The sequence below is a fragment of the Antennarius striatus genome, chromosome 2, assembly GCF_040054535.1.
Source record: "Antennarius striatus isolate MH-2024 chromosome 2, ASM4005453v1, whole genome shotgun sequence".
Taxonomy (NCBI): domain Eukaryota; kingdom Metazoa; phylum Chordata; class Actinopteri; order Lophiiformes; family Antennariidae; genus Antennarius; species Antennarius striatus.
The window spans coordinates 17,930,293-17,947,487 of NC_090777.1; the positions used below are offsets into that span (position 1 = coordinate 17,930,293).

At 39.7% G+C, this 17,195-nt stretch overlaps 1 protein-coding gene across 1 annotated transcript in view; it reads left to right on the plus strand.

Moving 5' to 3' along the window:
• Window positions 1-1,835: 1,835 nt before the first annotated feature.
• Window positions 1,836-17,195, plus strand: part of LOC137613104 (contactin-3-like) — a 40,884-nt gene continuing 25,524 nt past the window's right edge. Inside the window, exons 1-12 of the mRNA XM_068341975.1 lie at window positions 1,836-2,135; window positions 4,607-4,744; window positions 6,111-6,246; window positions 8,866-9,041; window positions 10,957-11,052; window positions 11,192-11,395; window positions 12,249-12,351; window positions 12,703-12,887; window positions 14,098-14,234; window positions 15,111-15,240; window positions 15,653-15,803; window positions 16,016-16,143. Coding sequence (XP_068198076.1) covers window positions 4,690-4,744; window positions 6,111-6,246; window positions 8,866-9,041; window positions 10,957-11,052; window positions 11,192-11,395; window positions 12,249-12,351; window positions 12,703-12,887; window positions 14,098-14,234; window positions 15,111-15,240; window positions 15,653-15,803; window positions 16,016-16,143 — 1,501 coding nt within the window. The 5' untranslated portion in view covers window positions 1,836-2,135; window positions 4,607-4,689. The remainder of the gene's footprint in view (window positions 2,136-4,606; window positions 4,745-6,110; window positions 6,247-8,865; window positions 9,042-10,956; window positions 11,053-11,191; window positions 11,396-12,248; window positions 12,352-12,702; window positions 12,888-14,097; window positions 14,235-15,110; window positions 15,241-15,652; window positions 15,804-16,015; window positions 16,144-17,195) is intronic.

Below are 17,195 nucleotides of genomic sequence, written 5' to 3' on the forward strand. Positions count from 1 at the left end.
ATAGTGTACAGGAACATCTGTACCCAGTATGGACTAGAAGTACCCAAATCCCAAAGAGACATACCACCGAAGGTGGTTGAGAATGACAAGGCTACGATCCTGTGGGACTTCAGCTTCCAGACCGACAAACAGCTACTAGCTAACAAACTGGACATAGTGGTGATGGACAAAGAGCAGAAGAGAGCAGTGGTGATAGATGTGGCGATTCCAGCTGATGCCAACATCAGGAAGAAGGAACATGAAAAGATTGAGAAGTATCAAGGGTCGAAAGAACAGCTGGAACAGATGTGGAAGGTCAAGGTTAATATGGTCCCCGTGGTAGTAGGAGCACTTGGGGCAGTGACCCCTAAACTGGAAGAGTGGCTCCAGCAGATTCCTGGAACAACATCTGAAGCCTCAGTCCAGAAGAGCGCAGTCCTAGGAACAGCTAAGATACTGCGCAGAACCCTCAGATTCCCAGGCCTCTGGTATTCCTTCACACTCAGGCCCTGTCCAAACGATGATGGATTTTAAAAAAACGAAACATTTTAAAAACGCATTGAAAACGATTCGCGTCCACACGACAGCGTTTTTAAAATAATCTCCATCCACACGTAAATGCACCAGACGGCTATAAGTGTGCCAAACCATGTGGTGGCAGTATTGAGTCAAATTTTATCCAATAAGAATCCTCCGTGTTTTGTTTTTACAACACACGGGCCATGAAATATGACGTCACAGCGGTTTTCGTTGCAGGCAAGACGTCAGTGTTTTTAAAAAGTCGCGGATACACTGTCCACACGACAACGCAGACCCAGCGTTTTTACATAAATCCACCTCGGCCAGCGTTTTTAAAAAGTTTAGTTTCGTTCCGGATATCTGCGTTGTCGTGTGGACGGAAGGCATAAACGCAACAAAAAATTTGCGTTTTTAAAATATCCGTTATCGTGTGGACGGGGCCTCAAATCTGTGCTTTTAACCCTAACTGTTCTCATTACCCTTTGCATATGAACATGTTTATAATCAACACATTACTGAAGAGTAGAAAATGTCATTGTCCTCATCCATAATCAAAATTGCTAAATTATTTTAATTTTGTGCATTGTTTGCTGTGACAGGCATTTAATGAATACATGTCAGCGTTTGAGACTGAAGGTAAGAAGGCAAAAATAGGAATGGACTGAGGCATCTTCCAATTAATCCATTCAATTTTCCACCTAATTTCTCTCATTTGCTGTTGCTGTAATCCCCCATATTTGTCTTTACCCAATAAATGCTGGCTGACCACAAATCAATACATGGAAGAAAAACCAAAAGAATTCTTATGTGACCATTTAAGCTGCAAACACATCAGTAGGAATCAGATACATGTCTGATTTAAAACCGCATATGAAAATGGCCAAAATCAGAATTGATTTGAAAAGCTCAGATTTCAGGTTTCAGACCCACCGCTGGATACTTCTGATAGACTCCGGAAATATCCAGAATTTTAGTGACTGTTGTTTTCTTAACCTGAGAAAAAAAAAACCCAAAAAACTTTCAAAATAAAATACAACTGGCGTCAGACGGGCTCCATAAACTAAACGTGGATGTCAAGTCTAATTGCAATTTTCCGGTCTGACGCGGGGGGGAGCAGTTCCACTCCAGGTGCGTCTCCATCCCTCCCTCCCTCCCGTACCTTCCCATCCCAGCGCGGCTGGTGCTGGTTGCTCCATCTCCTCCTCGCCACCGTGCAGCAGCCCACTTCTTCTTCGCAGGATGAGGCGTTTTAATGCGCATAATAAATCATCTCTGCAAGATTATAATTTTCAGACCTACGCGTGTCGGATTTGAGAACAGGGGCGAGAGTCAAGCCTCTTAACTAGGGATGTTTCAAATGTGATTGAGCGAACAACGTGGGTGTTGTGGTACATATGTGTGTTTTTCGGTGGGGAGTGGAGGAGAAAGGAGAGCGCAGCGACATGAAACGCGTGTGTTTGCGCCTCCTGTGTTGCTCGTTTGTTCTCACTGACCACCGGCTCATTTCTTTCACCTGCATGAACGACCTTGTGATTGTAATGTAATTTTTTTTTTTCTTTCCATGGAGGATCAATCTGTCGCTTTTTCCTTGAGGGCTGAATTTGGCTCCTGCTGGTTTCAAGATATTTCAAGATAAGGTAAGACGCTCAAAAAATGCTATCCATGAGCGCGCTTGTAAATTGTGAGCGTGCACAGATACAGAAATTAAACGATTTACAAAGTGTGTTTTTTTACCCCCTATATGCTAAAACATATATTTTCTGTAACATGCTCACACACCGTCCCGTATTGCTGACACAGTGGTGTCCATCAATTCCTAACGGCCTGCGTTAGATAATAATTGTTTCAGGCTGGAGTAAATCTACATGCCTTTCTAGATGCAGACGGTTTCTACACAGCGACTTGTTTGCTTTTCTTGGCCATGCCTTCATCCATAGGTACTTAATTTTTTGTTTGCTTTAATAAAGACTTGTCACTCAACCATTTGTGGGTTTTTTTTTTCTTTGTCAAACTGCAACTCAGTGGAATTGCAGTCTGCAAAAGATCCATTGATTCCTGGTTGGTGTAAGATACTAAACCGCAACCCGGTTCCACTTTTATCTCATCCCATCCTCTGAAATGTAACCCTCCAGAACAACACCAATACAAATGTATGACTAAATGTAGTTTGGGTGGAGTTACATGAATTTTTTGCAAGCATACCCTTGCTGATCCAACTATTCTACTGTTGTATTTCGAGGTTAAAGATACAGTTAAGTGTTAAAAGTGCAGAAACACTAACAACCCAGCTTTGAAAATTACGTCTATAAATGCCATATCCACCAGATAATTTGCAATGGCATGTCACAATGTCAGCTGGGATGCTCAAGTACCCTCCCACTGTGCCAGCTGGGCCATTTGTTCACCCAGCATGTTGGATGCAGGAGGAGTGTGATGGAGGTGGTAGATATCATGATTATACATGATTCTTGTGTCAGCCCACTGGTGTGTTATCAGAGGAAGGTACCATCCTGACCAAAAGTGATACGCCCTGCAAAGCATTCCTACTGCCCTCCATCACACTGTCATATCACATCATTATCCATTAACCATGTGGGTGGATGTCTGTGTGTTTGATGGTAAATTAGTGTTTTCTTGGATATTTGTCATATATCCTGTATGCACATCACTGACTGATGTGCTCAATCTATTATCAGTATCTTCAAATTTTACATTTGTGAGTAGTGGATGATGTCAACATAATAAGGCGCACATTGCATTTTCTGTTAGGCAGTGCCATCCTTGCAAAAAAAACCCCAAAAACGAATCCAGTTTATTTTCCAGACACCAATCCTCAGTCCTCAGGTGCCAGCTGATTGCACACTGTGGGCCTATCACTGAGGTATGGCATGCAGGACTCTTCTTGAGAGGAAGCGTACCAATCCAATTTTGCAGACTTTGGGGGTTTAAAAAGGACAGAGAAAACAGGAAAGGCAGGGAAGAAAATCCTAACTGAGACCACACATGTCTGACTTGACATCCAGGCAGCTGACAAATAATTAGACCCCCTATAAGTAGCGTTCAGAAGCAGGATTAGGCTGCAAATGAGCTGCACATCAAAGCTTATGTCTTCTAAATGCAAAGCGTGTGTGTGTGTGTGTGTGTGTGTGTGTGTGTGTGTGTGTGTGTGTGTGTGTGTGTGTGTGTGTGTGTGTGAGAGAGAGAGAGAGAGAGAGAGAGAGAGAGAGTGACGTGCAGGCTATTCTATATGTTGTATTCAGTGAGAATGAGTAGGTGTATGTGGGTTGTGTGACATTTTGCATATTGGTGCCATTATTGCTCTGTTCTTACATCTTGAACTTCCCATGAGGAAATTTGTTTATGTTGTGCCTTCTGTGTGCTTAGTCGCATGCTTGTTTCCATGCAAGTAGTTTGTTGATGCAGGCAGATCTTCGTATGCTCTGAACATGTGTACGTGTGTGTGACTACACTTCAGGGCTGTGTTTTTGCTGGTTCTCCGGAGGTGTGTGTGTTTGACATTTCATAATTGCATCATTACTCGCTTACTCTCCTTCTGCAGGAAGTGGTTGCATTGCAATTTGCAACACATGCTCTGAGCAGACAGACACTTGCCCTTGATTATGGTCCTGGGTGGAATGGCTTCCTCATCAGGCTGTCTTGATTCAACTCAGCATGTGGGGAGACACATGCTGCTGTGGATGAATCTAATTGATTGGACGGCACCCAATTCCCAGGTCCAAGTCTCGTCAGGCAGCCAGAGTGAATCCGTCCAAGTGAAGGATGAGCTAAGGCGTTGGTCACTCTCCTAATAGATTGGCATGGACTTCGTTCCATATGCCTCTGGTCTCATACTCAGAAATCTCGAGGTGCAAGTCAGCCAAACCACCGTGCACTAAGTGCCGCTGTCTGGATCTTCACTGAGTGAGAACATGAGAATAGACAGGGGAAATATGACACATGCTGCACCAAACTCTAAATTTATCCTGTTCATGCTTCCACTCCTAAAATGTCTTTCCCATTCCTTCTCATTGGACATCATTAATCAACAGGAAAACGAAGTAGAAAAAATGTGCAGTGTTGTTTTACTGCAAATTTCTTGTTCCAACAGGTCAAGCTCCCTTCTCTCAGAGAACACGAGTGCCATTTCAAAGCTTATTGGATGAAACACTCATTTGCCCTTGCCTGCCAAAGATGACGTTGCCATGGAAACAACTTCTACTGTTATCAATCATCGACTGTCTGGCAGGTAAACCCCCTTTTTATTAGAGTAATGATTCTTTAACATTTGTAAATTTACACTTGCCAATTTATCGCTGAAAAACCCAAAATTATGTTGTGTCAAAGATGATAGTGTGGACCGAGTTTTAAAAGAACACATCTCAGTATTGACTTCCAGCAGCACAGATTCATTTCTCTCATTATTACTCTTAATTATTCTGTGACTGTGGAGTCTGTTTCGTGCCTTTGCTTGGACCTAGTATATGTAGTACAAAAAAAAGCAAAAACTGACACTTCTGATACTTAACCCAGCATTATGAAAGTTTTTTGCTTTAATGTGTCATTATGTAGTGAAGGGTGATGGCACAATATAATGGCTGTAAAATAATGACACCATCTGCATTTAGATTGGCTCTTTATAAACCTTATTTTAACTGTGCAATGTTGTCTGTCAGCCACTGGGCACGAAATCTCCCGGGAAATGAAGGTTGAATGGTGATCCTGTCAGCCTGGCTCCATTTTTGTATCGCTTTCATATTTAAATGATAGAGTAAATTAATCAGAATTAATCAAAGTAAAGTCAAGTTTTCATCTTTTGTTGTTGGTAGTTGGCACTCTGAGGAAAAAGTATAGTCATTGGTTATGATGTGTAGAAATGCTGGAAAAAATTTTACTTTAGAAATAAATTTTAAAAATTAATATAGGTAAATAGAATGGAAGAGAAAGAATTACTTCTTCGAATTGTAAAAGAAGTGGGATTTTTTTTTACATAATGTACCAAAACTTTGACACAAAACTTTGTCCATCTGTCCACATTTAATGTCTTAAGGTTTGTCCACAAAAATGAAGCTCAGAATTCAATAAAGTTCACACCAGTTTGCCAAAATAGTGTACATCTCATAATCTGTTTCTTTAGTTTTTCAAGTTATTGCTATTAATGTCTGTTGGTTCAGTTTTCCACATCAGTTTGACTAATCTTGGTGCTGTGTTCAAGCAGGATTATGGACAGATGGCTGACAGATGTAAATGATTTGAACACATCGCATTTCAAAGTTCAATTTTATTTTGTTAATTGTCTATCAATAAGAGTACAATTAATTGTGTCCGGGTATTGATGCTTCTGTGTCACAAGTCTCCTATTTTTTATTTTATGTCATTTTAAATTCATATTATTCTTCAAGAATGGCATCCTGGTACAATCCTACAGTCTCTGGTGTTCACTTCCATTTCATTTATAGTATACATCTGAGAGAATTGATATTTTGCAACATATCACGGTAATATGATAATCGCATATGTTTCTTTAAAAAATAAGGCATTAAATAAATGGACCTTTTTCAAAATTGCCCCTTATTTTCACCATTACCGTCAGGCTGTCAATATTTCTGTGACAGATTGTCTTGAAAGTGGCTCATACCATGGTCCAAGATGGAGAATGGAGCCTGGCGACTTATTCATTCCATTGGACTCAATAGAAGAAGAAGCTACTCTGACCTGTGATGCAAAGGGAATACCACCTCCTCAATACAGGTGAGAAGTCTGTTTGGGAATTCAGAAGAAAATGTAAGCCTCCTTTTCAGGTTTTCCAAAAGTAAAAATCTATTTAAGTTTATTTTTACTATTAATAAGGGAGAATCTGCCATAAAATCTTTATAAATATTTATGTCTGATAACTTGGTGGTAAAACATTGTGGTACAAAAACTTTAATTCAGTAAGTAGTAACCATCACCAGTAATTGCTTTTTTAACCAACTTTCAGACGGCTATTAAGCTGCTAATTGGCAGTCTTCATTTTAATCAGTGAAAGCATTTTCTGGAAGCCAGTGATATAAGAGGACCTTGGATTAAGTAACGTACAGTGATCAGTGCTGAAAACATATCATTTCAGAGTATCAAGAGACAACACATTGTTTTGCATTCACCAGCTTTGTGCTCCTGATGTCTTAACTTGCTCTTATTATTACCCCGTCGTCATCTCTGCCAGATATTATCTATGCGAGTCCATCTTAAATCTAACTTATATAAATGCTGAATGATAATGGCTCATTATTTCAGGTTCATATTCCTTGGATAAGAGCTGATATATCCATGTACTGATTAAAGGTGAGATGAGCATGTTTCACGTGGCATCTCTGAAGCTTGCAGCGCTGGGCTCTCCATGCCTGCAGCACCTCTCTGGCTCCTCTCTTGAAGTGTAAATGGGCTCACATGGCTCCCTCCCCCTTCCTCGCCTTTCTTCTGTCTGCCTTGTCACTCACAAAGAGATGAGACCTTCATAGTATGCGCATTGTAGAAGCATAAGAACTCATGAGGGGAAGGCCACATCTTATATATGAAATCATATTCACCATAGCAGGTCATAAAAGAGATGCAATGTTTAAAAATTCACAAGATAACGTGAATTTTTACCTGACCCGAGGTTTCGGCCATGGCCATGAACTTCATATCATCTAGGAAGCTGAAGTATCGCTGTGGCCTCATGGCCAGACACCACGTATTCACAAAGTGAGTCTCAAGCAATGTAATGTAGTTATGGAGTTTTGACCAGTCTGATGTTCTAGTACCATTAAACAGCAGAGCAATTCAAAAAGAGGTGAAAACAGTAGCTGGAGACTATATGTCCAATAATTAGTACAGTTAATAGTATAAGCAGAAATAAAGCTATCTAGTTAGTCCAGAACATAGCAGCTACCACTCATCAATATTCAGTGGATTGAATATTTTTTTTTTTAATTATTTGGAAGCTAGACTTGAAAGCATTTGGAAAAGTGCCCATTCTGGCCTCCACATCTTTTAGTACCTCATAAGGAAAGCCGAATAGAAAAAAAAAAGAAGTGAAGCTCAAGGAAAAGAAAAAAACAATTTTTTTGCGCTTTGAGGAAAATGATAGAACATTCTTGAAAAGTACTCTACCCTTGAACTCATCAATGCTCCATTATTGAACAGCATTTAAAGAGAGATGTAATGTTGTGGTTTTAGAGAAGGAAAGCATGCTTCAGTTAAATAATGATTCTTGTTAAAATCAATGACAACCAAATATTCTTAGTTATTTTAAGTGCTTCATTTGATTGATTGTGTAATCTTAATCTGCTGAGCAAGGAGTATTTTGTTACATAGCTACCCTTGTTCATTCACCTGTAGGTGAAGTTGTAGCTTAGTTTCGTAAAGACCTAAAGATGTGCATCACATAATTAATTTCTTCTTCTTCTTCTTCTTCTTCTTCTTCTTCTTCTTCTTCTTCTTCTTCTTCTTAGTCTTCGTCTTTCTCCTGTCTCTGCTTCTGCTTCTACTTCTGCCTATTCATTATTTTTACATTTTTGGGCACATTTGAACTGAGGAAATTTCTATCCTGCTATAAAACGGGAAATTATCTACCTACGTCAGCACAATTTTTTCCAGAAGCAGAGCATCTGTGTCATAGGGCTTACTTTTTCTGATTTTAAATTTCCACACCTGGTAAGTGCAAGGAAGAAGTAATAGAAGGTGAAAAGGAATGTAAAAAGTATCCTTTGTTGTATCAGCCCACTGTTACCTCTTGCCAAGTGCTAATGTTACGTCCTAATGAGGAGTCAAAGGTGGAATATTATCACATTATGTTAATACAATGTGGCAGAGAGGGGGTGATTATGGTTAATACCAATGAAGATATCTAGGATCCTTCATCTCACTGTGTAAAAGATGGAAGCGCTTCAGTGGCAGAAGGTAGTAGAAATAGACTCAAGACAAACCTTAACATAAAATTCATTCAATCAGTTACAAAATTCATCACCATAAAATTGTAGACTTTTTAATTTTGATCTTTTGAAGAACAAAATCATTAATAACTTTAAGTATTTAATATAATGTATTGGAAAGATTTAATAACTGGAAAGAAATGATAATGTGAGTGATGTGTGCAAATGTTGATCTGTTGTCATTTCCAAGATACCCTTTATAATTGCTGATTGTTTTGTCTATAAAGCAGAAACACAACAGGGAAAGAATTTACAGCTAAAACCACAATAACAGTCCATAATCTCCACATCAGCACAAATATACAGTATATTATTATGACTTCAAGTGACTACAGTGTCTCCTGTCAGAACGCCTCTGTTGGTAGAAATGAACAGGATGTTTTGCCAGGGACTGATGGTGTCTTTGCCCTCGCAGATGGTCATTGAATGGGACTGTCATAAATCTGGGCCTGGATCGCCGACGGCGTCTGTCTGGGGGCAACCTCATTATAAGCAGTCTGGACCGCTACCAGGATGCAGGGATGTACCAGTGTATGGCGTACAACACTGTGGGAGCCATCCTCAGCAGGAGAGCAAGTCTGCAGTTTGCCTGTAAGTTGTACTCAGTGTTTATCAGTGTTTTTCCTTTTTTTTTTTTTCTTTTTTTTTTTTTTTACATCGAAATAGGATGCAACTGGTCTTGGTGAGAAATAGATTCACATTGAACTGGGTGGGTGGTATTTTGAAATTTGTGGTGCGAAGCTACATTAAACGCTAAAGTGATGTGGGGACAGAGAGTATGATGCTTCACTTTTCATCACTCAACTTGATCACAACTTAAAGTTTAGGGGATATATTCTCGGTTTTTTTTATTTATTTAAAAAGAATACACACACACACATACACACACACACACACACACACACACACACATACACACACACACATATTCTCTCTCCTCTCTCTGTTTTTCATGCAGGGTTGACTTCCTTCATCAGCAGTCTGTTTTAAGAGGCCATACACAAAAAAAACATGGAACTTGCATTTTGGATTTCTTTCCATTTTCACAGCAGCAGGTTGGGTGGGCGCAGAGAAAGCTCTTGATCGATCAAACCCAGCGTGATACCGAAGAATGTTGCACCAATGTGGTGCACGTGAGCTTAAAACAACTTTAAGACTGCAGCACAAGTAGACCTGCATCAATCAATTAGTGTATCTACAGGAGCCTTATTTATGTATTGTTTTTATGGTGTAAGCATATGAAAACGTGCTGATGAATACTGAAATACTCGCACATGTAACCGTACACAGTGCGTCTGTAAATAGATAAAAAATTATATATAGACTTGCAGGCTGCAGTATCTGCAATCAACTAGTTGACCTCTTACACACTTGATAATGTGGAGGTACTATTTAGTGTATTTCCACTGTTCATAGTATTGTTCTATCAGTTCTTCTCCTTATTCCTTTGGTAATTTCTCTTACTTCTTGTCCTCGTTGCTTCCAAACTCTTTTTGAAGGTGATTTTCTATATTTTGTTCGTCTCAGAGCTGACTGCATGAACTCTCCTATTGTCTTCTCTGAGTTATCTTGGCTTCTTCAGCTGTGCCTGTGGACATTAGGTTATCATATATGCAGTAGAGCTGGCAGTTGGAAAGGGCCTGCCTTGTCTAGTTTTGTTTCTGGGAGTTTTGATGTTGACCTGGTTAGAAAATACGCTGAATATGACTTTTTGCTCCTTGCTTATAATTTGTGATTGACTATACTTGCAAGAGGACTGTTTATGTCATTGGAAAGTAGTTTCGCAGATGTCTCAAGCACTCCATCCTCAGCAGTTGAGATCTTGTACTCTGTTCCAGTGGACAGGTCTCACCTTGGTTGTTTCAGTAACGGACCTTTGACGCTCATGAAAGTAACCTTCTGTTTTCCTGGTATATTATAGGGTAAAGCTTCTGTTTGATATTGTAGAGTTGTTGTTCCAAGAGAGCTTAGCGTTTGTGCTTAATCCGCCATATTGGATCCCATCGTTGTTCTGCGGTGATCTCACACTTTTGCCACTTCTGATTTATAGGTTGTTTCATTTCCCAGCATTATTTGGATGTGATATTTTTTTAAGGAAAACTAATGACTTGTTTAACCTTTAGTAAAAATTATATGAAATAGCTAGATGTTGGTATTTTGAAGTATTTTATCTATTAAACACTAAGAATGGTTCTGTTTTGGTTCACTAACTAACCTACCATGTAATGTTTTCACAGATGTGACATTATACTCTGTTCACACCAAACCGGTAGCCATGCCACGGAATATCTTATTCAGGGTTTGTGTTCAAACATAAGTATTTTTGTCTTGTACAGGAATACTAATACATACCAGCTCTTTTCTCCCTCAACCTGCCTTACTCTCGTAGGCATTGCACAGGTGCAACAATAATTTCCTTTTGGCCTTGTTGGTGTCTTTCTGAGAGCTAACTCCACCATGATTTGTAAGATTCTGCTGTGATTTTTCTTTCTTTTATTTCGTCCAGACTTAGATCATTTCAAAGTGCACACCAGAAGTGCAGTGTCAGTCCGGGAAGGACAAGGAGTGGTATTACTTTGTGGAACGCCCACTTCCTCTGGAGGTAAAATCTCGTGTGTTCAACAGCTGTGGTTACTTGTTCAATGTTTTGATATGATCTTTGCACTGGTATTCATAAGATTCTTATTAACATTGAGTATCACATTATATGGTATCCTTGATTTGCATGTATTGTTTTCCAGACCTTACTTTTGCATGGGTCTTCAATGAGTACCCGTACTTTGTACAACAAGACAATCGACGCTTCGTCTCCCAACAAACTGGAAACCTTTACATTGCCAAGGTTGAGCCCTCTGATGTGGGCAATTACACTTGTGTCGTGATGAACAGCATCACAAAGGGCAAAGTCCACAGCTCACCCACATCTCTCATTCTCAGGACAGATGGTAAGGCAGCAGCTCACAGTCATGATGTGACAAGTATGCCTCTCAGCCGCGTATTAGGACCTTTGCTTTCAAGTGACTTTCATTCATCATACAAGCATGAGTGCTCTTTGTCATGTCAAGCCTTTCTGTGGCTGTCAGTGGGTGCCTGTAAGTGACCAGTTGCTCCTTAATGTAGGCCAACAAACAAAGCATCCAAATCTTTCTTGTGCTGACTTAGCTCCCTTTTAATTTGCCTTCTTTTTAAAAGCCTTTCCTGTGCTTTCACATGAAGTCTCGCGCTTCTGTTCTTTTCTCTGGTAGGCTTTCATAAAAAAATTTTTTTTTGACAAAATACTGCCTTCAGAATGAATTAAACATCAGCTATACATCATTGGACCATTACATTGAGTGTTCCGGTGGCTCAACCAGTTAGTTTCCACTCAGCGTACTGTACATGTAGCTGCATAAATTTAAATGCCATTGCATCACTTTCTTATCCCAGTCTCAGCTGTCTTCCCTGAATACTGATATTAACAACAAAACACCAGAGGTTGAGAGACACCCACTTAATCATTTGAGATAATAGACAAACAGCCACACAAACTGAAAAAAAAAACACAATTTCAAATCTACCCGCTCCACCAAGATGAGATTTAAATTATTCCTTGCTGGTATTTCGATGCACTCTAGCGACTGTACACTTCATTGATGCTCTGCTTTGAGTTCACCCATGAGGGAATGTTTGCTCATGTGTCTTTTATTTCTCCTCTGTTAGTTTTACAGTGCTATTGTTTGGTCCTTAATGCAAGCCATATTGCTTGTAAGTCATGAATAATGGAAGACTGAGCAAAGTTCTTGTGCTTGCTCTTCATAGGAGTGATGGGTGAATATGAGCCGAAAATAGAAGTTAATTTCCCAGACAGTGTACCCGCTGCAAAAGGATCAACAGTTACGCTGGAGTGTTTCGCCCTTGGGAAGTAAGCTGGATTCCTTGAAGCATGCTTTCAATCTCCTTCTCGCTCCCATTCCAGCTGAGAAACCTTTGGATTCCTCTATAGTAAATTGCCACGGCAATTATGTCTTTTAGAGTGTGGAATCAAGCCATCGTAATTGGTCGGAAAAGCTCGTGAGAATGCTGCATTATATTTGTTGTTGGGTTGAGTTAACTCGAAACCATTCAACCTTAGAAAATACACTGAATGGACTTTAAACTCCATCAAACACTTAACTGCAGGATTATCACAGACAACTGTAACCTACAGGACGGCATTAAATGTTGCAAGGAAGGTGATTCATTTTCCATTGAGGTTTCTTTTTATTTCCTCTAGCCCTGTGCCTGAGATCACCTGGAAGAGGGCAAATGGCATCCCCTTCCCCAGCAAAGTGAAAATGAAGTACTCAAATGCTGTGCTGGAGATCCCCAGCTTCCAGCAGGATGATACAGGAGGATATGAGTGTGTGGCTGAGAACAAGATGGGCAAGAACACAGCCACTGGCCGACTGGCTTTCTATGGTATGAAGAAGTGCTGTGCAATATTGGAGAATTTGATTTAATTCTAGTACAGAAAAAAATTCTACAGAGCTACCCTGTAAGCGGCAAACTCTTCATGTACTAATACAGATTACAAATGCATTAATCATATATAATTTCGTAGAAAGACACAAAAAGAAAGACAATGTTTTGTAATAAGCTTAATAAATTGCCTTGTGTGTCATCATGGTGTTATTCAGGTTTAATATACCATGTCTCTCAGGGTTTAAACATATGCTTAATCTACATGAATATTATCAAGCCTGAAACATGTATAGACTTAATTCTCTGTTAAATGTTATTCAAGCAGCAAAAAATTTAAATGGGAGACATTTGGATTCATTTGCCTGATGCATTTCCTACTTTGCGTTGCACATGTGTGTTGCTGAAATTAAATATTTTGCAGCTCTAATAAGAAGACTTTTGTTTGGCTTGCTAGGATGACACTGAATTTATTACTAATTGTAAATTATTAAGAATTGCATAGGGTCCTCCATTCGTCCTGTTTTGTGTTTAATGATGTTCGTATATGACCTGGTCAGGATTTATTTGTTACCTTGATAATTGCAATTATTTTAACCACTCATTATTATCCACGCAGCCAGTAAAGGTCATTACTTCTACCCGAATAATAAGAGCTGTTGAATTTCCTGGCTTCTTGGCTTTCGTCAGCCGTGAATTTTTGAGAGAGAGGGAAAATGACACTTGTGAAATTGGAGCTGACAGCATGTACAGTGCCTGCGAAGTGAGCTGTGCTTATTATGGGCACAACACTCTACCCATGAAAATTATTGAAAAGCTGTAAATATGTAAGAGGTAAGATGCAGGATGAGTTGTGTTCGAGACGGGGAAGGGGATGTTTATTAGGGACAAAATTAATGTGACAGGTTGGTGTGGTATTGGCGGATACCCTTAACCCATCATGAGAGGTTCTTGCTTTGTGTTCATTGTTCGTCTGGAGATACGAAAGGCTGCTGACACTTCTAAGTGATGAAAGTAGGAGATACCCCACACTCTCCTCTTTCCCCTTATAGCAAACCCATTCTTTTAACATTTTTTGTGATTTCCACTTATTTCAGCTGTCAGTCATGCTTTCCTTTGAACTGTTTCTGATGCAGCATATTAAATGAAATAGTTCTGCTCTTTTCAAATCTGTCACATATTTCACTGGCGCGAATTTCTGTTTCCCCAGCCAAACCTCAGTGGATCCAGTCCGTGAAGGATACGGCCCTTGCCATAGAGGAGAGACTGTACTGGGAGTGCCGAGCCAATGGGAAGCCCAAACCGTCCTACATGTGGCTGAAGAATGGCCAACAGCTTTTCTCTGGGGTAAGTTATAGTCCGCATTTTCCCACCTTCCAATATTTCATTTTAAAGACTTAATCTTCAGCCTCAGCTCATCCTTTCATTTTAGAGAGCCTGGCATCAAACACATTGCAGATTTTTCCAAGTGCAATTTACCCTGAAATGGGGGGAGAGTGTAAACATCTTGCTGAGGTGTGCCAGTGATGAGACATGGATGTAACTGTCCCTCATTCGCCTCTACCTTGGCAGATTACACACTCTGAGAGTGGATCAATGGTGTTCCTCAGAGATTGCTTCATATCCTTGAATGAAGCCAGTAGTTCATTTTCATTATTCATGGTCCATGTTAAAGGACAATGAATTTTATCTCTGGCGAAATGTACTGTGTGCAGTAGTGTTTAATCTAACAAGTAGCACACCATCGTTTGCTATGCGATGCTTTAAACTTCATTTTGCTACCAGCATTGCATTAATGATGCAGTTCAAAGCGAATATTTCTCTTTTGAGCTAGATTGTAAATATAACCTTATCTCATAGTTTATTATTAAAAAAGACACTTTTGGAATGTCATTTTTTAAAATTTTATTTCACACGACAATAATGAATACAGTCGCAAAGACTCAAAGTTACACGTGGTCACTGTTCGTTATTGGACATTAGCCCTGAAAACATCTTGAAGCTGTTCAGACTGGGGTACACTAAAAACCACATGAACAAAAAAGCAGATCTGGAAAGGATGGTTGTGCTTTTTCTCTGATTCTCTCTCTGCAACATAATCCTGATTTGATCTGTGTTTGTTGACAGTGGCCTCTAACCCTAGCCAACGGTGCCAGCAGGTAAAGCAAAAGCTACCTTCAAGTCTTCAGTAATAATTACTTTCTTTCATCCCTTTCTTCACAGGACAGAATCCGTGTGGAGGATGGAATCTTGTCAGTGTCTGTGCTGACACTATCTGATGCCGGCATGTACCAGTGTGTGGCTGAGAATAAACACGGCATCATATATTTTGCTGCTGAACTAATGGTTTTAGGTAGGATGGCATTTATGTGTTCCTTAAATCCTCAAATCATTGTTGCCAAAGAATCCTAAAGGTCAACTTGCTGTCTTTTGTAAAGGTTGTCTGGATTACTGGATAATGGGGTCTCTCAGGATAGTTTTCTGGGGGCAAACACATTTGAACATAGTTATTCTCTTGGTGATATTCGGATTTACTTTTATACTATGGTGCGGAATGGGTAATAGATAGAGAATTCCCAGCTGGATAATAATCACGGTCTTTTACAGAAAGATTTTTGCGAGATGTGGTAAGACCCTGTCTATAAATCCATTTTACACATAGAGAGTGAAATAAAACATCATCACCAGAGATTTAGTTTTGTATTTATTTACCTCAGATACCCTGCTACCGTCTTGTACTGAAGTCTGTCTATGTTTCCCATCAGCCTCACCTCCAGACTTCACGGGGAATATTCTCAGAGCTTTACTCAAAGCCAAGGCGGGAACGACAGTCACTTTAGAATGTAAACCCCAAGCCTATCCCATGGCTAGCATATTATGGAAGAAAGGAAACCTGCCAATCCACACCAGTGACAGGTAATACCTAAGATGAAGGCTATTTCAATGCATCTTTTATGCTGATATTTCAACACACAAATCAATTCTGCAGTCAGTTGTGTCTTTATTATGTGTAAATATCAGAGGGCATTATTCACTTTAGCAGTTTGACATTTCAGCAGATCCGGAAGCAGAGTTTTATCTGCTGATAATATGATTCTTTGTTTGTAAAGTGCTGTTCTCTCCTGTAGGATCACACTTTCCCCTGATGGAACGTTGAGACTTGCCAACGTGAGCAAATCTGATGCAGGCAGCTATACGTGCTTCGCTCGCAATAGATTTGGCATGTCAAGTACAACTGGAAGGCTCCTCGTTACCGGTGAGGTCCACTGCTAAGTGGCAGAATGTTTGTGCATGCCACTTAGTAAGCAGAATTTCTTGCTCAGTATGGATTAAAATGAGAGACCTACTGTACCGTGAGGGGCTGAGTCAATAACCAGTGGATAGAAAACATGAATAAACTTTTTTCTGTAGGAAGCGTGTCAAATGTTAGCGTTCTTAGAGCTAGTCAAGTTTTCATAGTTAAGAACTTTATGTGCTTTAATATTTTTTTAGTGTTTTGAGGGCTGTGATTTGTATTAATGCTAAAATGCTCTTAAGGGAAAAAAGCGGGGGGCTCCTGGTTTCATTTTATTGAGTTGCTTGGCTGTATTTTGCAGCAGCTGCACTAATGCACTTGGAAGGTGTTTTGGAGCTACTCCATCATTGTTGTCCTCCAAGCAGTTGAAACAACAAATGTACTGCAACAAATGGAAGTGTCCTGGGTGGAAACATTGAAATTGTCAGTGAGGAGGTGTTTTAGACGCTGTTATTGTCAGGTGATAGTTGTGTTTTCTCTTGTTGGTTTTACTAATGTGTTGAATGATGTTGTCTGATGCCAGTTATGTTTTTACATGGCTGCTTTTAATGGTGTGATTCAATGAATGACTCAGAGCTGTGCCCCATCCATTGATTGATATTATTAGCTTTAGAATAGATGGAACACATATGGTTTTATGAGATAAATTTTAAAATTGTCTTTCTTTTTTGGCAGCAGTGTCCCTCATTTGCTCATTTGTGTTCTGGTTGCACAGAAAAGCTCATTACATGAGGTTGTATCTGATCCACAGTGTGTTTTAATTGCTATCAGGACCTCAGAAGATTATTGAAGCTGTTCCTGCCTGGAGTATTAGGGTATTTTAGTAGTGGCAGGCTTCATGTTATCACATCATTTAAGACATCCATGAGACGTTCCTCATGGATGAGATAACGCTCTTCCTCCTGAGACTTGATGCATTAAGGACCTTCTGTTTCACCAAATACTTTGTCACTTGTGTGCTTTTATTTGAGAAAAGCAACAATTAACATGGTGTGATGAAATGTCTCATGTAC